Source organism: Cygnus olor, chromosome 7, assembly GCF_009769625.2.
Source record: "Cygnus olor isolate bCygOlo1 chromosome 7, bCygOlo1.pri.v2, whole genome shotgun sequence".
Lineage (NCBI taxonomy): Eukaryota > Metazoa > Chordata > Aves > Anseriformes > Anatidae > Cygnus > Cygnus olor.
This window is the reverse complement of record NC_049175.1, coordinates 27,579,048-27,604,998: the sequence shown is the minus strand read 5'-3', so window position 1 is coordinate 27,604,998 and position 25,951 is coordinate 27,579,048. Positions and strand designations below refer to the sequence as shown.

General features: G+C 44.3%; 1 protein-coding gene across 10 annotated transcripts in view; it reads right to left on the bottom strand.

The window, feature by feature from the left end:
* RBM20 (RNA binding motif protein 20) overlaps nt 1-25,951 on the bottom strand; it is a 131,083-nt gene that overhangs the window by 20,542 nt on the left and 84,590 nt on the right. For 8 of the 10 annotated variants that reach the window (XR_005821620.1, XM_040564136.1, XM_040564138.1 and 5 more), the window contains 5 exons: nt 7,448-8,588; nt 5,625-5,686; nt 5,378-5,469; nt 4,928-5,025; nt 438-581 (listed from right to left, as the gene is read on the bottom strand). Coding sequence is in view for 9 of the 10 variants with exons in the window: in XM_040564136.1 (XP_040420070.1) it covers nt 438-581; nt 4,928-5,025; nt 5,378-5,469; nt 5,625-5,686; nt 7,448-8,588 (1,537 nt within the window). In the remaining variant the exon portion in view is untranslated. The remainder of the gene's footprint in view (nt 1-437; nt 582-4,927; nt 5,026-5,377; nt 5,470-5,624; nt 5,687-7,447; nt 8,589-25,951) is intronic. The other 2 variants (XM_040564139.1, XM_040564140.1) reach the window with 1 other exon arrangement.

Genomic DNA, 25,951 nt, shown 5'->3' with positions numbered 1-25,951 from the left:
CCAAAACAAAGTAAAAAAATATATATTTATTTTTTTAAGAAAGACGAACAATGTTTTCTAGCACTTCTATTTGCATGAAAATTGCATTTGATGTGACTGTGATCTAACCGGCCAAGGAGAAAACTCCCAGCTGTGTACTGAGCACATTTTGAAATGTTACCATCCCACACCCTGCTCACTGGCGTGGCTTCCACATCCATCTGCACTGTCTGCTATAGTTATGTGAGAGAAAATATCCCAGTCTTCCAAGTCTACCACTGGTAGACGTAACCTCCTGGATTCTAAAATCACCTTGAAGACAGAGCTCTACTGCAATACGGAGCAGATTACAAGGGAGAGAGGTGTTGGTGCCCCGTAAGGGCACAGCCTCCCTTTAGCACGTCAGTACGTCTTTGTGTCCATTTACATCACTGCTGGTGACTCCACACGCACAGTACCTGATTAGTGGATTTCATGAGGATATAGTTGGTGACCTTCCCAAATGGAAGGCCCAGGTTAATGACATCATTCTCTGTGCAGCTTCCCTCGGGGAGGTTGCAGATGTGAACAACTCGACCCAATGTAGATTTTCTCTGGGGAAACTGGAAAAAAACCCAACTCAAAACCAAGTTTTTATCTTAGATATTCCAGCTATTAGATTAGACCTTACATTTCTGCAAAAAAAAATATAATGAAATGTTCTGTTCTGCGTACCTGTTATAAAAGACAAATATCCTTATTTAAAGACATATTTTAACATCCAGGTTTAAACATTTCCCTTCCCATTCATATTTTTAACTGAAGTGTGACTTGCGATGGAGTCCCCATCTCTGAATATGACAAAGTCCAGAGAAGATTACTAGAAGAGATGCTCTTCCAGTAGAAAGAACTCTCTTCTAGAGAGAGTTCAAACAGGATTAGTGATATTGCTGCAGAAGGTAAGTTGCCACCTCAAACCTCATAGAGTCAGCGACTTCACATCCTTGGCACATCGCAGCAGAGAGCCAGGCTACATGCACAGGACACTGGACTTTACCCAGCACCAGAGAGAGTTTGGAGTACTCAGAGATGGAGGGGGTGTCTGCCACGGGGAGGTCTCAGACCTCCAAAAAGCTCCCTGAGAGCCTGGTACCTGTCTGGTTCACCACCACAACCCCCACGGCTCTTCTGCCAAGTCACACAGCCTTCCTTTGTCCTGTAGCTTTCTGTCCAGTGAAAGTGCCTTCCCCACACACATATATTGTTGCTGAGTAAAAGGCCCTTAACAAATAATTTGCCAGCAATGCACAAAAAAAATAATATTTTCAATGACTCAGTGAACACCTGTTGTCTGTGGTGCCTACAGATTGAAACAGATGCTCACTGCAGTCCCCTCTGGATTGACAGATATTAGAAATCAGTTTAGGTGACTGCAGAGGAGTTCAGGATAGCACTGGCTGAATTCAAACCCTTCTTCTGCCCTTGTGGAACAGATTGAGTTGGGGGTAAAAGCAACCCCATTCAATTTGCAGGAGGACACAACAGGTGTACCTCAGGCTGGAAAACCTACTGCTTTCTCTTCCCATTGCAACAACACCCAGTAGGAGGGACATTTCTCTTGGGAGTGTGCTGACCACTGGATGTGCAAAGAGGCAGAGGTCCCAAATTGGCTGGCACAGACACACGCTACTGGTGCAGTGTCACTTCCCGAGGGTGGAAGTCTATTTTGGAGTGCTGGGGCAGTTCCCAAAGAGCTGCCCATCTCCCTGACATGGAAAGCAGGGTCTACGCTCCTCGTGCAAGCAGACATCAGTGTATACTGAGAGTAAAACATAATTTACCCCAGCTAATGATATGCAAACATTGCTCACACAGGATTACATCCTCCCAGACTACTTCCCTGTTTATAACCTCTGCTGTTAGGGTTTTATTGAAGAAGTAACTCTACCTTCAGTTAAAATTGTGCCATTCAAGGGAAGATGCAAATCATGTAATCTTGTGGGATCAAGTTCACCAGAGCCATCACAAATGTTTGGCTTGTCAGCAACTTCACAAGTTACAGAGCTAATGTTATCTTATTTACACCTTCATCCCGTTACCTTCCCTCCAGGCTTTACCACTTAACTGTTTGTGTATTTTTGCTGCAGTAAGACCCTACATCACGCAGTGGTCTGCTCTTTAGCTTGTATCTCACAGAGACTGCCCAGGTGCATAAGGTAAATCAGACAAGTGCCACAGTCCAGCTGAAAAGTATTTTCTCTGGCAGAAAAATAACGCAGACCTGACCCTGATAAAGATGGAGCAACTCAGTTCCACCTGAATAGAAAAGGAGTGATGGCTGAGTGCATCTGACAAGGCAGCATGTAGCATGCAACAGGAGAATACAACCTACAACTAGCAGGGGAAAAAGAAACCTTCTGACAGCAAAGGAGCACCTCAAGTCACCTGGCACCGCCTGTTTGTTTTGTCAGATCTGTTAAGAGACTGTCTGTTAAGCAGATATAGGTCTAGAAAGATTTAGCTGTTCCCTACCTACGTGCCAGGGCCCAGGTTCAGACACGCACTCAGCAGTACATTAAATCAGATGACTGTGAGATGTTACCACCTCCCCCAAATTGGCAATGGCTTGAATTGAAATGCTACATCATAAATCTACTACAATTCATGATTAAGAAGTGGTCAGACACTCATACCAGGAGTGGATGGGCTGTACCGGGCAATAATCTTGACAGCTGATTGAAGTTAAATAGGATCCATTCATTAAGTGAGCTGTAAAACACAGCCAGAAAAGGAATACACGCCTTCTATATCCACACTCAGGAAGTTAAAGTAGCTGTTGTGCATCAAGTGTGGAGTGTAAGACTTTAAGTTAACTTTCTTTGCAGCTGATGTCTACAGGGGTTTACTAATGCAGTTGGACAACTACTAAAAAACCAATTTGCTCAACAGATAACTTGTTGAATAAATTATTTGATGTGTAACAGTGAAAAGCACTTCAGTTTCCAATATTATTTCACCAAACTAATTTACTTATTTTTATTATATCTTTTTTTCTTTTTTTTTTTCCCCCCTGTTTTGGGGATTTCTTGCTTTTCAAATTCTTTATCCCTTTCTTGAGCTTTTCAAATTCTTTATCCCTTTCTTGAGCTTTTCATGAATCTTTTCTAAAGATAATAATAAACTGCCAGTCCTGTCCCTCCACTGCTAATGGCTCTCCAGGGCTGAGGGAAGACTTGTTGCACTGTATTTGCCTTTTGAAGAGGGATAGAGTTATTTACAGACAGACAGCATGTATCAAGCTCTTCCAGAAATCTGAACACTTTGTTTATGATTACATGAAGGGTCAAGTATAATCTCCCACTGCTCAGTTAAATGGCAGCAGCTTAGTTGAAAATGAATACTGCTGTGCAAAGGTGTAGTAAATTATAAATCACCTGAGTTGTGGGGTGAATGACAGCTGGTAAACTCAAACCTCTAATATAGCTCCCTGTCCACCTTATGAGCTTCTGAAGAAAAAGGGATTTACAGTGCCCAAGGAAAGTGAAGTTATTGGTTCTTATCTCTCTCCTACTGCAGGTCATTCAGAAGAAGGACTTCTGCAGGCAGCTTAGATGACAAATAGCGACAGATTCTGAGGAGAAACGATACTGGTATTAGCAGTAATTTCATTTGTTGCGAGGTTGACAGACATGATGAAAAGGAACATTCCTCCACAGCCGCTGCTACTCCACCTCTGACCTTGGAGGCAGGCATCACAAGCAGCTCCACTCTTTGCTGCCCTGCACACATGGTGTCTGCGACGGGCAGAGGCTAAAATCTCTTCTAATAACTCCTGTCATAGCAAAACCCCACAGCAGAAAATTGATTGGATTAAACGAATCTGGGTGATGTTTCTGTAAGCAATGCCTGATGTGAGCTGGAGTGGCACAGGGACACAACTCAGCCTGGCTTTCTGGAGAGTCTGAGACCACATCAGGATATAAACACAAGGTGAAAACTTGAACCCCTGGATTACTGCTGCTATTCGATGAATGTCCTAACATTAGTTTTTGATGTTTCCAACTCTAATCATAGCTTTCTTATATATTTTGAGCTTCACTGTAACCCTAACAACTTTGTATATCCATACTGCATATGATTTGCTTTTCTTGCCTTCTTTTAAAACTTTTTTTTGTTTTATTTTTTTTTATATTTTTTTTTCTTCTCCATTTTAAGAACTACTTAGAACTACTTCTAATGTTAGCTTTTTTTTTTTTTTCCTGGCACTTTTTGCTTATTAGAATGGTTATTCAGTTGCACACTAGAGGAATACAACTGGGAACCCATGATGAGTGCTGGGGTAACTAATAAACTGAAACCACAGAAGGTCGCACACTGAAGCAAACTTGCTGAAATGTTACCAGTGGCAGCAGATGATATAAATAGTACACTAAAATAAACTGAGAAAAAGCTAGTCCAGTACAATGAATTGAATTGGGACCCCTAGGTGAATAAGTGTTAGCGAAGCTGCAGCCACTGTCTTTGCCACCACTGCTACCTGGGAGAAGGACCCCAGCATGGGAGAGGCAGAGTGATTGCTACAGATAAATATCTGGAGAGGCTTCTCACTGGAATTGATACATAGAGTAAGTAAAAAAATAATCCTATTCTTCATTCCTAGCTGAAGCTGATTTTCCTGTGTCAAAAATGCTCAGGATATGGGTGAAAAAAATTATGGGATACACACAGAACAGTCCATCACCCTCCCCAAATCTGTCTATCAAGCAAACAACTTTTAGCACTGAGAAAAAAAATCTACAGTCGAGTTCTGATTTGACCAAAATCAAAGGCATAAGAGAGCTGCTGGGAGGTTTAAATAACAGACTCAATGTTCACATCATTGCCTAAACTGACACATTTTAAATTCCAGTAAGTAGAAGTGGCTTCTACAAGAATCTCAGCAAGGAGATCAGTTTGCTTAGATACTCACTCTTACCCCTGATGGAAGAGAAGAAAATGTAGGACCTGGCTGGCCAAAGGATCTTGCTGACGTTGTGATAAAAGATGAGCCGACATTTGGAGGATAATCTAAATAATGGATTACACACATTTCATGAAAATCTTGACTCATATTATCATCTTGACTCAGTAAGCAACGCCCCATTTACACAACAATTCATTTCATAGTTTCTACACCAAATTATACACTGCTTCACATTGTACTGTGAAAACAACTAATTGAACAAAAAATAAATTGACATTTTGAAAGATAATCTTGCCCTTTAAGTCTCTCTGTATACAACATGTAAAAACTATTCTCCTTGGAAACCTGTATCGTATGTCATTTGAAATGTCCACTTTTCCCCAAAGACTGACTTCCCCTTTCATTAAAAAAAAAAAAAAAAAAAGTTTTAAAATTATTGCACATACAACCATTCACCTTCAATACTAGATGGATTGAAAACTGCTGCATTATTTGGTGATAAATGCAATGTTCCATCTGCTGAATTTAACACACACCGGATACCAGTGCTGGAAAAGAAAAAAACAACTTTAGGAGCATGCATAATGTGCCATAAATATTAAAGCATTATTATTAGACAGTAAATTCCTGGTGTAAAGCCACTGAAGTAAGGGATGCTCTATTAGAAATTCAGTTGGAAGACTGTCTGTGAAACAATACTTACTTATCTGAAAAAGCCATACATTTTTGGATGTGAAGACTTCCCTTAATGTGCTGATCCCAGTCCTATGTTGAAACAAAGAGATGATGAGCACAGGAAAAAATCCTGAAACAAATCTACAAGAAATTGCTTCTCCATTCCATTTACCTTATTCTAAAATCCATACTGAAATGCTGAAGATCAAAGTGTACGATACTGTATCCAAGTGCACTTTTATCCAATACATTTACTGATTTGTTGTTTGTAGGTTAAATTACCTACCAGTTACTTTACACATGGACAGCTTCTCTGTATTAGTTTTTAAATCTAGTATGTTTATTTCTATTAAATCAGTTAATTTATTATATCTGAAAAGCTTATCCTGAAAGGCTCTGAGCATCCTCAACTCCTGCAATGTCCATGAAGAGGGTACTCAGCACACAGAGCAGCCAAGATACTGATTATTCATTTCAGTAGATGAGCAATACTTGTAAGAGAAGTGCATTTAGTTATTTACACTTCTATGAACCAAATGAGGCAGTGCATTAAACACCAATGAACAGATCAACTAAAACTCATTGCAATGACATCTACCCCCACTTATTAAATGTTAAAGAAAAAAAAGAAATGCCCAGCATGCCCTAGATGGGGGATAGTTCAGACCAATCCTGTAGCTGCAGTAGCCATAGCAAACCCTCTTGCGAGCAGCTGCTCAAATACTAAAATTGAAACACGAAAAAGCAAATGCATTCAAATATCCCAAAGCCACAAGGCATGTACATATCAGCTACTATTTCATTTGCTGGCCACTGTTCCTGTTGTAATATTTTTGTCAGGCCACCATCAGCATGAAAACACATGCCTTTGCCATTAGGTGCTGGTCCTGCGATGTGATGGAAAAGGCCACAACAACTTGTGGAGCTGGGCTCACCAGGCAAAAACAACCCCAGGCAGAGCCCATGGGCAGCAGTGGGCTACGTACATAGCTGTCTCCAGAGCTGACCTATAATGTGATCTAGCACACAGGCTCGCTGGACAACCAGGAAGTCTCTGCTCAAGGGTCAGTTTGAATTGAAGGCTCCTCTGACAGTATAAACATGGCCAAGAAAAGCTGGCTGGGCCCATGACAGATAAGAACTGGGAGCACGGTCTGTACCTGATATGCTGGGTAGCTTCTTGCTCCCAGGCCAAAGCCACTGGGACAATGAGATCTAAATTTTCCTTAGAGCTACTAGGAGGTGGAGGACATCCCAAAAGAGAAACTAGCAAAGTCATTTGATGAAAAAGTGCTATTTTTTTAAATCAAGTTTCCACACAGCTTTTATTGGGAAGGCTTTGGGATCAAAAACACAAAGAGAAAGAGCCAGACGAAACTGCAGATGTGCAATTACAGTAGTGGGAGGAGAAGAGGGGAGCGAAGGGGGGAAATCAGGTTCAAGCTCCTCCTCCCCTTGAATTGCACCCATCAGAGATGAGCAACAACTTGAGCCTGGATCTGGCATTTCTCACGCCGGGACTATAATCTCCCAGCGACAGACTGCTGCGCACGCACATGTGCTCCCCCTCACATTTTCACAGTGAAATGCGGAACAAAAACAGTTCCTGAAACCCCAGTAATTTCCACAAAACACATTTACGATGCTGCAAGCCAGGCCTATGAAACTCTGTCTGTATTTCTCTCTGGGTACCTCCACAGCGATCGATGCTGACTTGGCTGACGGACACAGCTACGCCTAGAGCTGGACAGGCAGCCAGATAAATCACCAGACAGACACACAGACAGACAGGGCACCCCTTCAAACACCGCGTGTCCAAGCCATGCCCCTGCGTGCAATAAAACCACTCACCTTCAGATCAAAGGTCTTCTTGTCACAGAGGGCGCAGACATGGGGGAAATGGAGGGGGGCCGCGCCGTGGAAGTCGTTCAGCTCGTGGGGCTGCAGCGGCCGCATGGGCAGCTCGGGTGCGCCGGTGCTCAGCTCCTCATTCTGCCTCACCCGGGGGCTGCCGAAACTCTGCTTGCTATTGTTGAGCCTGCCGAACGCCGGGGCCGCGGCCGCGCTAAACTTTGTGTCAGGTGTCGGTTCTTCGGGGTTGTACAGCTCGTTTCTTATTTCATACGGCTGCTGGCTTGCTGATGGCCACATGCTGTCGCTGGGCAGGAGGTCAGGCTTGTTTTGGCCGGAGAAATTAGGGATATTTTCCCACTGGTTGCTTGCACCAGTGCCATGCAAGATGGGGCCGGGATCTCCCTTTGGATGAGCACTGGTGTGCGCGTCGCTGGGGAAGGACGGCGTCGCCCCGAAGGCCTCCTTCTGGAACCCCGCCGGCGCCTCGTGCTTCAGCGGGCCAGCAGCGCTGAAGGGCACCTCATAGCGAGCCCCTGCTGCCGAGGGGAAGCCATGCTGGCCAGGCGGATCCCCCTCCGAGGTGTAGGCTTGTGGGGCGGCGACATTTTGCTTGTTGTACTCATAAAACCCCCCCGCTGCTGCAGCTGCTGCAGCAGAGGGTCCCGCCTTGTTGAGACCCACGACCACGGGCTGCTGGCCAGAGGTGGGAGCCATGACGCCTCCGAAGGGACTCATGACGATGGTGTTGGGGGCCTGGGCCTGCACGGGCCCCAGGCCGCCCCCCGGCGTGGCCAAGGCCGGGCTCTGTGCAGGGAAGGCGATGCCGCCAGAGGGGAACCTCGCACTAGCGATACCGGGCCCCGGCGGAGGGCCCCCGGCTGTGTGTCCCGGCGGGGCGTTCATCACGGAGGGGTGCCTCAGCTGGTTGAAGAGTGGCTGGGACATGGCCACTTTGGAGAGCACCTGGTTGAGGACGGTGGCGGCGGCCGGGTTGTTGGTGACGGCGGTCTGAGCCAACTTCAGCCGGTGCAGCGTGAGCTGCGCCTGGAGCTGGGCCAGCTGCAGGCTGGCCGGCGAGGGGAGCAGAGGGCTCGGGGTGCCGACGGAGAATGGGCTCTTCTCCAGGAGCTTGGCAGCGCTGCAAGCGGTCAGGACATGGGTTAGCTGAATTCACCCGAAATCGAGCTGCTCTTGCCTCCTGCTACAGCCTGGCATGGGGCAAGCAGTCACTTTGAGAGATTTACTCATCTAAACCCAGGGAGAGCAAGGTGGTGGCTGGCAATGCAACCATAACCCATCGTCTTTGCTTAAACCTCTGCTGCCAGGTCCGTTTCAATCAAAAAGTTACGAGGAAGACAAGTATATCAGAGATCTCTCTTGAAAACCCCCATTTCATTCCTCACTGACTCTCTGGATCAAACCTTCAGCTCACTTTAAGTATCCACGGGATTCACACCCATAATGCAAACCAGGAGCAGAGGCAACATAAGCTATCCCAGACCATCCCCAAAACTCTGTTCCCTTCCACCCCCCTGCCCTTTTTATGCAATTTTCAACCTCCCAGTGGCATTTGTGGATTTTGTGGTGATACTGTTATGCTCAGTAGGACCCAGCACCACCTCTTCCCACAGAGCAGGGAGAAGTGAAGAAAAGGACATCAGATGGGACATAAAGCCAACCTGATAAGTACTACACAGCTAGCAAAGCTGGTGGCATCAAGGAAGATGCAATACATAACACATTTTTTTAAAATTATTTACAATTCTCATTTAATTACATGGCAGCCTGTTCTGTAACAAAATACATAGCTTCCCTGTTGGGCAGATGGGAATGTAGAGGAGGAAAAAAAACATATGATTTGCTGGAAAGCCAGAGCAGAAACAAATGTTGGGAATGTGAAGAAAAATCTTTGCATCAGAGGTTGTGCAGCTACTTCAAAAGCCATAAAAACAGAAATGGCAGCAACAAGGACTATGAACAAACCATCCTAAAGAGTTTTCATAGTTCAACTGGAACGTAAGGCAAAATTTCTGCAGCGTCAGCTGGTGAAAATCAAGGTCTTTATGCTTTCTAGAAATTACAGGTGCATTGAGTGTTGTCCCTTAAGCCTTATACATAGGATGAATAAAATGATAACTAAATTGTTATGCTTGAATTCCAGAACTACGAAAATAGGAGATGATACTTTCAGGCATACGGTGGTTCCTGGTGTTGGGAAACACCTTTGGGAGATCTCCCTAGCTCACACCACCACCAGCAACCCTCTCTCTACCACATGAAACCCTGTCAACAGAAAACAGGAGAAAAAATCATCCCGAATGGGTAAAGACTAGCGAATTCATAAACAAGTAAAATGTTATAATGGAAAATATTAGGCAACACTAGCTTCCAGGCAGCTGTACCCACCCTGCTTTTACTGCCCCCCTGCATCCTTCTGGTATACTTCCAGCATCACCCCTGGCAGAGCCAGCCTGGTGTGTGTGCGCGTAAACTGTCCCGTGGCCACGCTCCCCCTGTAAGTCATGCTGCCTGCACTTGGATACCAGCAGCCATTTTCACACCCATACCAGAAAAAATGTTAGCGTTCACTTCTTACACCAGCAGGAGCCCCTGCTCACAGATGGCACAGCTACTCAACACATTACAAATGGCTGCTCATTCTGAAAATGAGAGCAGAGAGCACTCCAACAACAGGGATGTGGTCCAAAGCTCAATTAATTTATATTGTAAAAATGTATTGAGTTTCAACTTAGGCCTTTCAAAGCAGCAGGAGCTACGCATCAACCGCCATGCAACATTCACTGTTAATAATTGGCCAATTTGCTAAACTGCATGGATGAAGTTGTAGTTAATGATAAATGTCTTGTCAGCATGCTACATTTGAAAACCACAAATTAGGAAAACATCTGCTTAAATCCAAAGTATGACTAAGAGAAAATGAATGGGTTTCATATTTAACATTTAACTTCCACTAGCAACTGCACGGCACATCTGTCTCCAAAAATACAAAACGCTGTTTGGATAAGTGCATCATTATGTCATGACGAGATTCCCTGCCAGCACAAGCTGACACCAGTGAGCTTCAGTGCTGGGGTGCCTTTTGTTTTCCTGCACGGTTTCCATCCCTCGCTCTCGGACTTGCATTTATAATACAGTTTGCTGTAAATTTGGTTATGGATGAAAGTCAGCGTGCAACTCCAGTCAAAACAACACAGAGGTTTGCAGAACCCCCAGCCTGCAAGCTGAGGACCCACAAAAGCCGCTGAGAAGCCCCACAGGGGCTCAGCGAGCAGAGGATCCCACACCAGCATGCGTGCTGGAATTAAGGCTGGGGAACGTGGCGCAGCCCTGTGTTTTCTGTGCCTCCAGCATCTGGACCGTCCTGGTTTACGATGTGCTGTGCGGCACTCACCGCAGTCAGAGCTACTGTTTCATTTTATAGCTGCTTGTACCTTTTGTACGTTAAGCAAGCTGTAAAACGTTTTCAAAAGTTTTATAGAGCATGCAAATAAGAACTGCCTGGTGGCCCTAAGAGAAAAAGAAGAGCCAGTATGTAATGTTTGCAGGCTCAGGAGTCGTGGATGACTGCTGTTCCCAGCAGCCTAATTGTGCCATGCTGCAAGCCCGTGCAGCAGTGTGCACATCCCAACAGCTGCAGCCACTTGCAAGCTCTCGCAGTTACCTGCGGGATGTGGGCATGGGTCCCTCCCAGGGGAACCACAACTCTCACACTGTTGCTGCAAGCCCTGAAGCTCCCTCAGAGTTGCTGTTCTCCTCGTATTTTGTCTGACTATATCTGCCTGACTTGTATGTCCCTATAACCCACCCCAGCACATAAGCAGTGCCCTGCCACAGCACCTCCAGCTGTGAATACCCAGCAGTTTGCTGCCCCCCCAGCCCTGAAATCATTTCTGGGCTCTGCAGCGGGGGCAGGCAGCGCAGGGGTGCCCAGCACAGCTGCACAGCAGGACAGCCTCCAGCCTGCTCGGGCTGAAAGCTTTAGGGCTGAGGAGCAGGGCAGCACCCACCCCGCTGCCCATACCCGCTGGCTTCAGACCCTGGCCATGGGATGGCGGTGGGGAGTCAGGGACTGCAGGGAGCTGCCTTACCTGGAGAAAAGCAAATGCTGTAAGGAGAAGCTGCAGCCCCTGAGCCACTTGCAGAGGGACAGAATTAGCGAGGAGGGTCATTCCCATGCACTGATAGGTTTGGGAACGGCAACAGCTTCAAAATTCAGCTGTCTGGTTTGCATTTCCAGATTTCAGGGTGCTTCAGGTTGCAGGCTTTATCCTCGCACAGCAGAAACTGAATATTTTATCGTCTAATCAAGCCAAAGAAGGAAGGGCATGGTCATGGGGCAGTGGGAAAAACAGATATGCAGATGGGAGGTTGGGAAGAGGGCTGTGTGTAAAGCATCTCTTAGAATAGCATCCACATTCAAAGATTTCTGTTCTGTTATGAAATACAGGCTGTAAGAGATATGCAGGAGCAGCATGCGGAGCTTTAAAAATCTTTCCCTTTCTGTTCTACAATCATTATATTATATACTTGATAACATCACTTTGCAAATAAACCTGTTACATATTTACTAAACCATTGGAAACTGCAAGCATCAAGTGAAGATGGGGCTCAGCTAAGGCATTTTGTGGGGCCATCCACCTCTCGTACACACACACGTCCCACCCCAGCTCGTCCTCAGGTTACCAAAATGCAGCCCTGGCTGCTCGTGGGGGGTCCCTGCCGCAAGATGATTCAAAGCAGCTGAATGAACTTGCTCTCCACTGAGTGCTCAGGGAATTAGCCCGCATCAGCCAAAGTTAGCTTGATCCCTTGCAAAACATTCCTGATTGTAAGGTCGTACTGTAAAAAGTAAACAGGAGTTGTTCTCTTCGTTAATTTATTTAACATTAAGTGCACAGCTGGGCTACACAAGTGCCTCTGCTGCACAACTAGGAAAGCCAGAGATGATCTTTCTTTTCTAAAATATCTCACAGCCAGGAGCGATGCTGTAAAGTTTCCACAAAGAAAGCCATAAACCAGGCAAGTTTTCCCCCAGCTCTAGGAGCTAGGAGTTGAAGAGATGCTTCACCTACTGCAGTATTCGTAACGAAATTGCAAATGTTGGCAAGACCCCATTGCTATAAATAAATTCTGCCCATCTGCTACCTCTGTAATCCTTATTATGTTTTTAGCATCCAAGAACATTGAGCAACACACGGTGTCGGAGGTAAGGTATCTAGACTGCTGGATTATTTGAGTAATCCTGGCTACAAGAGTGATGAAAAGGCCGAGCACGAAACACATCTATTAGAACAGGCTGACAACCCACAGCTAGATTTCTATGATTTTAAAATGACAAAATTAAGGATGTTAAAGTGCTGCCTGGCACCTTCCAAAACAAAGGAATAATTTTTTGAAATACAAACTAATAATGTTATGATCTTAGTTACAACTATGTATTTAGGAAGTATTTAAACTGAGAAATATTTGAACTGCTGCATAGGGAATGAATTTGAATTCTTTAAAAAATGACCAATTCAGAGCTGTGCAGATTTTTTCTTGCATTTGCCATGAAACTTGCACATCTTCTAAGATTTTGCATTCCTTCTGCCGTGACACTTTTGCCTTTATGCATAATTATATCTACTTGTCAAAATTTTTGATAGATATAGTTGTTAATATTTTTCACTGCGAAATAATTTGAAACATGCATTTTTTCTATTATTGTGTTGATTTCAGAATTAAAATGGTGCAGGATCTGAAGATATCTAACTGTTCTAAATGTATGCCTAATCTTCGTTAGCCTAGTATTAGATTTAAAGCACGTTTGCAACAGCATGCTGTTTTTCATCCATTCAAACTGTTTCCGAATCAATTTTTCTAACAGTTAGAAAACTGAATTTTTAATTTGGGACTCCTGGACACATCAAAGAGCACCATTTTCTAATTATTCAAGCACAAAATCAATTATATTCTGTTATGCAGACATGTGAACATCCCTTCCCTGCAATGTATGATTTATTCAAAACACACAGGGCTGCCTTCTTTAAACTCACCCAAAACAATTGCTGCTGCACTAAAAGAGCAAATCAAAAAAACTTAAAAATCAATTGCTATATGGGTGAAGCTGAAAAATATTAGGGGCAAACCTAGCCTTCAATTAAAAAATGCACAATTTGACTTCTGTGATAGTATATGTTTGTATCTGAGGGCAGAATTCAGCCCCTTGAATTCAATGGAATTGCAAAGCAGTATTTCAAATGCCAGTAAAAGTAAAGACAAAGCTCAGCAATCTCAACAGCATATGTTAATTATTAGAATAACTAATTATTATAACAATATTTTTTGTTGTTTTGTGGATCCCACTAAGAACACAGGGCTTAAGTTCATTTTTTTCTTGTTGAATAAAACCATCACTTAGGTCAATAAAGTCTGGTACACTGGTTAAAAAGTGGACACAGGAACTTTTTTCTATGCCGTAGATTGCATCTGGCTGATACTAAATTTCTCTCTCTGTGTCTCCATAGGAAGTTTTTGTTGTTGTTGTTTTGTTTTGTTTTGTTTTTTTTTAAGTGAAATTACTTTCTTGGTCATAAAAGCTTCAAAAATCTGCTGAAAGGAGAAAAACCCTCCACTTTTAGAATTTAAGTTCTGAAATCATCTGCAGCAGAATTTTTTTTGCTGAGTTCCTGTTATAGTTGATTAAAAAAATATCATGTTTCCCAGTAAGTTCAGCTAATGATAGGGAGCACTAAAAACCCTAAGCTACTTTAATACGTTTATAAGCTACAAGTAAAACCCTTCTTATCCCAAATAATGACTTTTAAAGTCCTCCATTATACTGCTGAGGGACTAAAATAAAACTCTGGCCAATGTATACATGCACTGTGCCAAGAGAGTTTTGCATATGTTTGGCAGTGGTAAACTCTATTATCTGGACAAGCATCTGACCTAACAGTTAGCTGGAAGATGAAATGTAAAATGTTACCACAGAGCTGCTAAGCTCGAGGTTTACAAAGCTGGGAGTTAAGTGCCTGACTCCTACCAAGAGTCCTTTGGACTCGTTTGAAATTTTCACCCAAAACATCCCCTGCGTTTGTTTATATGCAGAGAAGTCAGGCAGTTCCACTGGTAAAGGGACAGGATACAGGGGCAAACACAGCAGCTACATCTTGAGTAATGGTTGTGATCGTGGATGAGATCTTAGGAGGATGGCTAAACTAACTCCTGAGGTGGCATCAGGCTGAATTCAAGGACTCTTGACATACTTGTTCAATCTACTCTTGGGAACCTTCCTTGGAGGAGACCTTACAACCTCCAGGGACAATTCATTGCCTGACTCCTCTTACTCTTAGAAAGGCCCTCTTAAAATCTACAGCAGCTCTCTGCTCAGTCATCCAATGCACACCAAGAAGGGTTTCTCCTGCTTTCCTGCAGCCACCGTCATGCCTTCCCTATGTCCACCCCAACTCCTTTCTTTGCACATCTCCCGTATTACACTTGTTTGCAATGCCCAGTGCAATTGCTTTCCCTCCTAACAGCACAGCACAGCTCGTTCCTGAAGAGCTGTTGCCCATGTGGGAACCAGAGATGGCTGTTTGGAGGGATCACTGAAACTTGGCTGGTCTTACTTTCCACACAGGGATGGCCAGCTCAGTCCTTTCTCCTTTTCACCGTCCAGTGGATTTTTCATATCATTATTTCACATCACTCTCACCAATATTGCATCCAGGTTACGCCAGATCCGGTTTGTTGGGATTACTCTGGATTCCTGTGCTGCCTCTAGAGCACTTGCAAATCCTCTCCGCTTGGCAATAGCTGCAGACATAATGGGTGTTTTGTTCACCCAAGTCATTAATGAAAGTGTCAGACAGACTAAAGACAGCTCCCAAGAAGGGAACCATGATGCGTTTTGCCTTCTCTCCAAACACTAGTAATGAAAGGACCTCTCTTCCACCTGACTGGTCTGCTGTGTGTGCTGAAGATACCACATGGTATCCATGGCTTTTTTTTTTTTTTAAAAAAAAAAAAAGCAACTGCCCTATTTGCAGTTTCAAGAAAAAAAAAAGCTGTATCTCTGGTGATTTCTTATTAACAACTCATGCTCTATAGTTCTGGGAGAGACGTCTTCCATTACTGTTTAAAATCAACTATACATTCTGGTTTCTTTTCTGTTGGATTTAGACACTTTCAAATGCCAAAGCCAATGCCATAGACAACAATCCACACTCACAACATGAGAACAAAACCAGGTGTCCTTGAATTTTGCAGTGGCATTCATGCTTCCTCTCTCCTTTATTGCATACTGTTACTCAGTACACATTTTACCCTGAAAATGTGTCTTCTATTGTGTGAAAGACCAGTTTGTATATTGGGCATATTTCTGCTTTCCTTCCTGCAACACATCTCTCCATAAATATTTAATTCAGGAAAGTTCAACCACTTTCAAATAAAAGATGTACGGAACTAGCACATCGACCACCTAAATCCAAGGTTACAGGGAAGGATTTTCAGAAGTCGGGCAAGTTATTGTTCCAGAACATTTAAATGGCGTCTGGTTTTGATGACATGCCACGGTAAGTCAAGGGCTCTGAGGATTAGTGTGCACACAGGAACACTGCTTTACATTTTAAACTTCTGTATTGGGCCATACAAATTCGCTTAGCTACACTGCAGCCGTCTATCTGCAAGTGCTTCCAAAGGAAACGTAATTCTTCATGCATTGAACTCAAAGGAAATTTGTTTAAAAACTTCATTTTAAATATGTGCTAAAAATTGTCAGAAATAGCTATAGTAGCAGATCAGTGCCCCCCGCAACACACTGCAAAGCTCTGACTTGGCACAGAAGTTGTGCCACAGCTTCATAAACTTTGCGGGCAAGCTGCACGGGTCTGGCAGGAACAGGCTGCCTTCGCCTGCCTCCCCAGTGCCTTTCCTGCAACAACCCTCATCTTCTAGGCTTCAAACACCCTCATGGTGCAAAGTCCCCAGGCCAGACGCTCACAGCAGTGCCCCCATAAGAAGGGGAACTGGGGTACAGCAGTGCCCCCATAAGAAGGGGAACTGGGGTTTCCCCATAACTTCAGCAGGCAGGTGCCTGTGCCGTGCCCGAGCCCCCATTGGCTCCCACCCAAAGAGAAGTGCAGAGCCTGGGGCTTGTTGGAGGGTGAGGGGCAGGGAAGCCTTTGGGGAGTGGAAAAGCAGGATAAAAAATGGTAATGCAGACCCACAGAGCTAGTGGAGAGGCCGGGACAGGGGTTAGTGTTGGCAGAAACGGGTAACGGGGTGAGCGGCTCCAGCAGCACCCAAGCCAGGGGCAGCAGTGCCCGCTGCTTCTCCATGGCTCAGGGCTCCCAGCGGCGCTCCGAGCTGCCCTTGCAAGCAGGAGAAACGATCTGGAAAGCTCCTTGTAATTAAAGGGAAAAAATGAAAAATCAGCCTCAAAAAAAAAAAAAAATCAAGTCAGAAACCCTTCAAAGGCTTTTTTACACAGGCACAAAGGACAAATGCCCAACAGGAAAATAATCCTTGGCATATAGTACTTACTAGAAAAGATATTACAGTAATATCTCACCATACCTTCTGCTAATGTGTTTTCCATGGGGTATTGTTAACCACTACAAAAATAATAAGTTTGAGCATATCAATATCTCACACTGCCTGGAGGCAAAGCAGTTTTCATTTGTATGTAGAAAGTAGGAAGCGTAATGTGGTAGGCAGATAATTTCTCATTTGAATAACCCATATCTATTTCACGGTAATATAAGACAATATAAAAGCCCTTTTACAGAAGGAATGTCTTCAGTTTGTTGACAAGAAAATGACATATAACTGCTGAAATGCTGAAGTACTAAGAAGGATTTTTACTTCAAAGTAGTTTCATTTGTGTTCAGAGAAAGGATTGTCATTTGTGGGAAAAAATGAAATATTACGCCTCACCTTTTCATGCATTTATTATATATTATATATATATTAGTCTAATGATATATTTGAAAAGTTCAATGAAAAAAATTATTAGTAAATTATGTCTCTAATTAAGTCTCTAGAGCAGCAGTCAGCTCTCCTAATGAGAGTAGTACAGACTACAGAAATCACACGCAAACCTGAGCTCTCTTGTTTGCACCCTAGGCCAGCCGAAAAGCGACAGCCTGCGACTAAAAGTCGCACCGGAGCACTACAATCGCTTCGTGATTATTCTATTACCACCACCTCCTCCAGAAGCTGTCTGAACACTGCGTGGCACTGAGCACCGCAGCACCAGGGTGCCCAATGAGGAACGCTGCAAGAACTCTCATCTGAAGCGTCCAACATGATTTACTTTACCACAGATATTTCCTTTCCTACTTAAAGGAGGAAATCTACAGTAATAAGGGAGGTTTTCATTTATTTATTAATCAGAATTCTGAATAGAAAAGCAGAACCTCTGCGGATTTCCTAAAATAAATATCACTCAGGTACATACTCGGACCTATTTTACAGTTTCCCAGTTTACAATTTTTAAAACACGTGTCAGAAATTCCTATTGTTTATATACCCACAAGCATTACTGACACATATTCTTTATACACGAAACTTATGAAACACATAGACACACACAGACCTAACTCAGCTGTTACTGAAGCAAGCTGCAAAGCCTTTCCTGATTTCAGTGTAGCCAGAGCAATGCTTCTGTGTATCCTCTTGGTTATGTTCAATTTAAACAAAACATCAAAGAATGCCCTCTTTTCATGAGCTCTTTGAAATCAGACTGTAATGCTAGGCCCCAATGTTCATACTGTTACACACAAGTAACACGCGGCACAGTTTGGCCTGGAAGCTTTCATTATCTGTTTTGCACTGAACGTTGTTTGCCTTTTCTTTAACGCGTCCAAATTTCTGCGCTAAAGAAATTTTAATGTGAATCTTTTAATGTGAATCTTTATTTATTTTTCTTACATTAAAAAGCAACAGTTGGTATGAATCAGACCTGAGTGTGTTCCTTCTGGCAGAAAACAGCCTGTGCCAGAAGTGCTGGAACTCTCTGGCTTTGAGAAGTTTAATTTATTGTCCTGAATAATAAACTGCCATTCAACCAACCCTCTGAAACAAAACATAAAACAGGCCAGCGCTTAAATCTTGAACAAGGACCAAAAAAGCTTTCCACAAAGGAAGCAAAATTGGGGTAGGCATCTTATATTAAATAACGTCAGTTATTGTGTTCTCCCTTTTTGTCTGCCTTCAGCATTAATTAGGAGTAACTGACAGTCAATGTGCTTCGAGCGCTGCACGGTAAAATTGATTAGTATACTAGGATGGAAAATAGGAATCGGTTTTTGATGAAAAATATCAGGTTTCAGAGCACTGCATGTGGCAGTTGTGAGGAAAAAAAAAGTGTGAAGATATTGACCCCGTCCACTACACTCAGCTGGTCATTTGCCCAGCTCCACTGACAAAACTGTCAATACAAACAGTCAGCCTCTGCTCTTTGGTTAAGCAGGGAATTATTCCCATTAGTGTGCTGATTTTGTCTATTTTTACTTCACTGCATGTGCTCTGCTCAGTAGCTGCAGTCTGTATGACTAATCAGCCTGTATGACTACGGTAAAACAGGTTCTAATTCATTCTGCTGGCCTGCACATGAGATGTCACACCTTGTGCTCACTGATGTATCTTTTAATCTCGTAACACTCAGGGGCTTGGACTCAGTTTTGTTTCCAGTCTGAAAAGATGCCCAAGAAAGTTGTGATTGCTACTCGCTAAATAAATAAATAAATAAATAAATAAACGTGCTGATTTTCATTAAAATTATCTTATTCATCTCCAAGCTTTTATTTTTTGAAAATAAAAGCTGTCTTGATGTATGATGTAGCAATTAAAAATAATAATAATAATGCCATTAACAATATAGCTCTGATTCTTTCTTCTTTCTAATCCAAGGAACTCTGTCCACAAACTAATGAACACATTTCCAAATTCAACCATCTTTAGAATACTTTGGTATTTTGACTTCCTTTAACTTTTGGAAATAACCTCTGCCCACTGGTTGTAAATGACATTAATGTAATTCTGCTTTTTGTCTACTCGCAGTGACTTTGAGGCTTATTACAGGGTGGTTAACCATGGAAAATCAATAGGATCCAATTCAGCATGGAATGTCTTTTAAAGGATAAAAGCTCTGGTGTTACAAAAAGCTAAGCAGTACGAGCTACTGCACGAAACAGATCAAATCATTAATTTGAAATCAAAGTTAGCCGTCGCAGCCAGAGCTACGTACGCCTGCCTGTTTCTCTTTGTTACGGAAGGCGCCATGCTTTAAAACTGAGTTTTAAAGGTGACTACGAGCCCACGCTCGGCTTGGCAAATTAGCGTACATCTTACCTTTCTGCGACATGTAAGGCTGCGGGCGGCAGCGCGCGGGTGCGGAGGAAGCGGGGCCGGGAGCCGATGTCCGTGTTACGTACATGCCTCCCGATAACATCCCATTGACATTCTACCTGCTCCCTGCGTGCCGTCTAGTTACAAGCTTCCTTCCAGAAAGTCACAACTTTAGGAATGAAAAAAAAAAAAAAAAGAAAAGGGAAAGCCAACCCGGCCCAAATGGAGGACTGGAAGGCGGTCACGTGGCTGCCGGGAACCATTCTTGTTGCATTACACGCAGCAAGTGTGGATGGCAAACAATATCAGTTGATGTTTATGCCATATGGTCTCGGTCTCTCCACATTTCAGCACCAAAATCCTGTTTCAGCACAGTGTAAAGCCATGGGATCCTACTGGAGAGAGGGTCACAGTCTAATTAGGCGAACTGCGGAAAAAATGAGCTACGCTAACGAACAGTGAGAGGGACTGGCTGCTACAGCACAAGCCCTTGCTCCGGAAAGCAATGAGAGTTATCCAGATAAAGTTTTAACAAGAAATTGCAATTTCTAAAAATGCACACTCCATACTTTGTGTTTTAACCCCTGAGCGATTTGCGGGAAGACTTGCTGCCTCCCAAGGGCAGTGGAGGCTTTGAGGAAAGGCAGTACCGGTCTTTGGGATAATGTTATTGCTAAAATCAGTTGTCTGCCTTCTCAGAAACAGCCAACAGAAACTCAGTAAAGGAAATTCATGGCTGAGTGCTAATCCGCTGCCCCCACCACACATGAAGGCTGACCTGTGCCACAAGCTCCGCTGCGATTAAAGCCGGGTGAGAGGCAGCGCAGGACCTCACAGCCTTCCTGCGGGGCTGGGCAAGGCGGCTCGGCCGATCCCTCCCCGCTGCCGTCCCTGCCACGTTAAACCAAAGCATTTCAAGAATGAGTTTTCACCTTCCTAAGCCTAAATATTTCAGAGTTTACTTCTGGATGTCAAAATTATTGATCTTTCCCGTATTTCACGTTATTCAAGGATTAACAGAAAATGCAAAGATTGGATACAAAAAGCGCTATTGTTCTGCCTCTGCTTTTAACATACCACAGCACACACTTCAGTTAAGAAGCTAGAGGTGCGTAGCCCCTGTAGCCAGTCAGGCCTCCCTCTTTACAGCTGTTTAGCTAGCTGCTCAACTAACCTCAGACATGGCAAAAGCTTACTAAACTTGCTTGGTACAATTAATAGCATTAGTCTTGGGAACACTTAGCAGTAGCAGGGGCTTTCTGTACGGTCCATCTGCAGAAGAAACCACTGCAAGACTTCACACTTGCATGAAGGGACAAAGGGGAGCCCCCAGGGATCTCTGTCCAGGCTTTCTAATTTCCTTTCTGTCCTCCCTTCTTCCTTCAGGTGCCACATCAGAGCGTTCTTCCCACCTCTCCAGAGGAGAAAACTGCTGTACGAGTTTCTGGCCTTTCTCCAAATGAAAAAGCCATATCTTTAAGAGGTGGCAAAGCCTGTGACTGAAAGGGGGAAGGCACTTAACAGGTGGTCCAAGGGTGTTCCTTCCCACATGTGACTCCCATCAGGAAGCAGCGGAAAATTCGAGGGAAGGAGAAGGAATTAGCAAAACCTACGGGGCTTTTCTAAAGCCTGCTGCATCTCCCCTCCGCAACAGGCGCCCTCACGCTATCCTCTGCATCTGTGTTACATTAAACAGAATGAGGAAACACAAACCAACTCGCACTCGAAGCTGAACTCTCCATTTCATGCAAACCGCAGGACAGCCACGTGAAACACATATGTCAAGCTCAGCCTGGGAACGGCGGCGAGACCTTTCCGGCCAGGCGCGGAGCTAATCCTTGCACTGCCCGCATATGGCTCGGCACCGGGCCCTGCCCGGGTCAGCAGGAGGGCTTGCCTGTTTTCCACCCAGCCAGGGCAGCAAACAACGAAGGAGAGCGAGGCGAGTAACACGGGCGACTTGATTTCAGAAAATGCTGCCTAGCAGGCAGGCTGCACGCTCTCTGATCTCTCCAGAGAGGGCAAAGATTCACTCCCTCCTCTCTGTTAGTTTTCCCTAACCTGCATTTTCGTCTGTCATCGGGTACTTGTGTTTCGCTTCACACCCAGGGAAAGAACTTGCCCCAAACCAACAATGTTCCAGGCAATCGGGCAAATCTCATTCCTGTGGCATGCCCTTGCCCCCTCTATCTGCTGAGCTGGGAGAAAAAGAATTAAAAAAAAAAAATTAATTAAAAAAAAAAACAAACTATAAATTTATTCTGGTCTTTCCCCTACAGAAAGACCAGAATAAATTAGGTAACATGCATTATAACATGCCTTTCCAGTCCCTTTGCTACCTTAACTAAAAGCAACCAAAAATAAACGTTACTTGTGGAAGCAAATCCCATTGAGAGAGAAATGTGAGACTGTGAAGTCCCTCAGCTGGTTACGTTTCAGCTGGGAGCCTCTCCATTGTTCTCTGATAGGAACAACGTGCTGGCCTCGATGCCCGCAGTGTGGGCACACGCATGGGCTCCCACCTGCCCAACGCCCTCTGGTAAGGTGATAGCGTCCTTCCAGGCGCTGGGGAGACTAGAAAGGCTCACTGGCTGCCCTGAATATTAGTGAAGGTATGGAAAAAAAAAAAAAAAAATCATTCAGACCATTTGTATCATGAAAAAAAAAATAATGCAAGAATGAAGTAATGCAGCTGAGAACAAATTTTAGCCGAGCAGATGGTACACATAGTGTGAAACCATCAAGTCAAAGGCAATAATACATCTGATGAAGAGCTGTGAGCACTGCAGTGCAGCTTTTCAGGAAATTTTGCTCTCTAACACTCTATTTAAGGGGTTGTTTTTGGCACAACTTTCTAATTCAGAGGTCAATCTCTTCATATAAATTCCTTAGCATAACCTCTAGACTCTGATATCTTAATGGATTTAAAAATCTCTCTTTTTTTAAAAATTGAGCGCACACACCAAAGAATCAAATTCCGCCCTTGTCTATGGAGTTTCTGGATCGCAGTATTAACGTTACACAAACCCATCAGTACGTCATTTGGAAAACATCCTGAAAAGTCAGATGCATCGATGTAAGCCAAGCAGGGTTGTGACGGATCGATTTGAATAGTTAAACAGCAGAATTCAAAAAAAAAATGGAAAGAGAACTCCAGATATGGGAGCATCCCCACTCAGAGAAGATTACTGAACAAACAACCCATCCTGAAGCCTGGATGGAGCACGAGCCTGCAAACCTCTTGGCATAAGCCGCCACCTCCGGGTGGGGTAGGAGGCAGCTTCCCTCTGGGCTCCACACAAACGCGCTTTGTAGCCCTGCTTTCTGTCACACCTCAAGGAACGGGGTGCTGGCAAACAGAACTGCGGTTGGATCCCCTGTAAGAATTTCTAACAATCAAATAAGTTCTTCTAAACAAGCTTGTTAAATCCATCCCAAGTTTTAAAATTAAATATTAATGGAGCGCTATTTCCCTCCCTCAAGAAAGAAGACAAAGAAACCGTCTTCGTATTTCATGCAGAAAATTTCACATACTTTTTTTTGCCTTTACCAGTCACACTCCTCCTGAGCTCCTACTCTTCTCCATATAGCAATATTTGAAAAAGGTGATTAAAAAGCCAACCCAGCTATGATCTTCTTTGCAGCCAGCATCACAGCCTGATTTGGTCAGGACAGCAAACCAGCTTCCTTAACGGGACTGGAAGCAGACTTCATTCACAGCTTGAGACAGACAGGAACACAGAAGGTCTGTCTTCTCATCTTATCTAATAAAGACTGAAAATACCCCACAGAAGTACTGTGACTCCAAAATTTTTGGTTGCTTAGACATCGACATTTTTTAAAGGACCACAAGCAAAGTCACCTGAAATTCAGAAATACATTTCAAAATGACCAAGAAATCAATCAAACCTTGTCATGGTCTTCTATGTTTATGGGTGCGACTGCTGTTGGGTAGATAATAAAACAGGCCCGTATCAGAATTTCTAACTTATTTTTAAGTTAGTTGCTTGAACGTCTGCAAAGAGGAAAGCTTCAGAGACTGGCAACATCAGACAACTGCTGATAAAAACTATCCAGGCTGCAGTGTGCTGCTGCTGCCAGGGTCAGCCACTGTTCTCAGAGCTGTAAAATCCAGTTTTGTGAGGGTCGAGGCACCCCCTCAGCGTAACTGGATGAGACATCTGCGTCATCCTGCACCTCTAAGGGCTTGCTCCCATGTGCAGGCAGAGGATAGTTACCTGCTTTTATGCTCTTTTTCCTTCGTGTTCTTTTTCATTCTTTTCTCTCATTCCTACTGCTTTTTGTACTGCAGCCCATGGCGAATGCAGTGGTTCATTATCACACAGGGAAACAATCCTCTAGGGATGAGTGTGGCTCAGTACATGAGATTACCAGAGCCCAGCCCTTCGGTAGCTCTGTAGGGCACGCAGAGCTACGCTAAAAAGGTCTTTTCCTGTCTTGTATGTCCGTGTCGGCGGGTGTGATGGAGACAGCCAGTCCCGAGTGCCATCTGCCACCCTACATGTGAGCATCACATTCTGCTGCCCCTCCGCATGCCTGGCTGGATTAGCTGATGTCAACAAGATAGTGTCATCCTTCCCTACAAGGGCACGCGCGGGGCCGCCAGCTCCGTACGCATCGAGGCCAGGGGGGGGACCGGGGGCACGGGACGGGCAGAGCACACACTTCAGGTCTTGGGAGGCAATGCCAACCAACTTCTGACTTGAACCAGGATCTGGGAACGGAGCCAGCACCTTCCCCTGGGGCAGAGCAGTCAGACGCAGCGAGCGTCCTGGATAAAAACCTGTTGTGAGCAAGGTGAACGATGGCCCAGCGCCTGCATGCTGCCAGCCTTTGGGGCTCCTCATCTCCCGTTCTCTCCAGGGTTTGCACAGCCGGTGGGGTGAGTGCTGTGGCTCTCGAGCTTCAGAAAGCGATGCTGGAAAGGAAAGGCTCAAAGAGCTGCCCAGCCTGGAGCGTCTCGGGTTCTGTATGTGGTGCGTTTATCACAGGCACCGCGGAGGCAGTAGGGAACAAAACCAGAGCATAGCGGGTGCTTCCCCTGTCCCGGGCACAGCACCATCCCGCTGGGGAAGGCTGCAGGTCTGGAGCATGAGCGAGGACGTGCTGACAGCCCTCCTGGCCTCCTGATCCAAGGAGGGAAGGGGACAAGGAACACCAGGTCTACAAACAGATCACACAGCGAGAGGAATGACATATTGAAAATGAAGCCAAAGGCAGGCTCAAAGCTGCTCAGAGGTGGTAAGTCTGGGGCTGAGCGGAAAGTGAAAACGCCAGCTAGAATGCAAGCAGGGTGACCGGTTAGAATGTGTGTTCTTCCTCCTGAAATGCCCACCTTAAGGGAAAAAACAACAACGAAAAAAAAATATGAAGTATTTTCACATAAAGCAGCAGAATACAAAGGTGAAATGCTGCATGAAAATCACAAGAATAAGACTAAGGTTTAAATATCAATACTAACACATAGGATGAGCCATTTTAATAACATCCCTACCCCGCTTCTGCAAAGGAAAACATGCTGATACAGGCTGGGAAATCTGAGCAGGAGCTCATGTGATGCAGACTTCTGACATTTCCCCAGACGTGACTAAGCTTAAACAAGTGGCATTATCTGGTGCGCTTGAAAGCAAGACAGGAACAACATGATCGTGCAGCTTTTTTTTGGTACCACACAAAACATTCCTGTCTGGATGGGGTTTGGGAAGTAAAGGATATTAGGAACAAGTCAAAATTTGCCTGTGGTTTTCATGATCTTGCCAGTCTGAACATAGAACGAGAGTGCTGAGAGTTAACATGAATGTAGAGAACAGCAGATCCGTGAAAACGTCTATAATTGAGCTGACATGATACACCACTACAAAAATAACCATTACAGAAAACACAAACGTAGCTAGAAATAGAGCCTGAAGGGGCCACTCCTAGCCAATTTGGAAACTTTTACATCATTACAAATATAGTGATTCTTAAAGTCTGCTGCCTCTAAATGGAGAATTAAACTGTTGGTCATCACAAGTACTATTTTCAGTCATAAAGCTGTACACATGAGTGTTATATTAACTAAATCAAAGAATAAAAGGCAATACGAAGTCATGATGTGAAGCTCAGATGCTGTGGCTCTGATGTGCG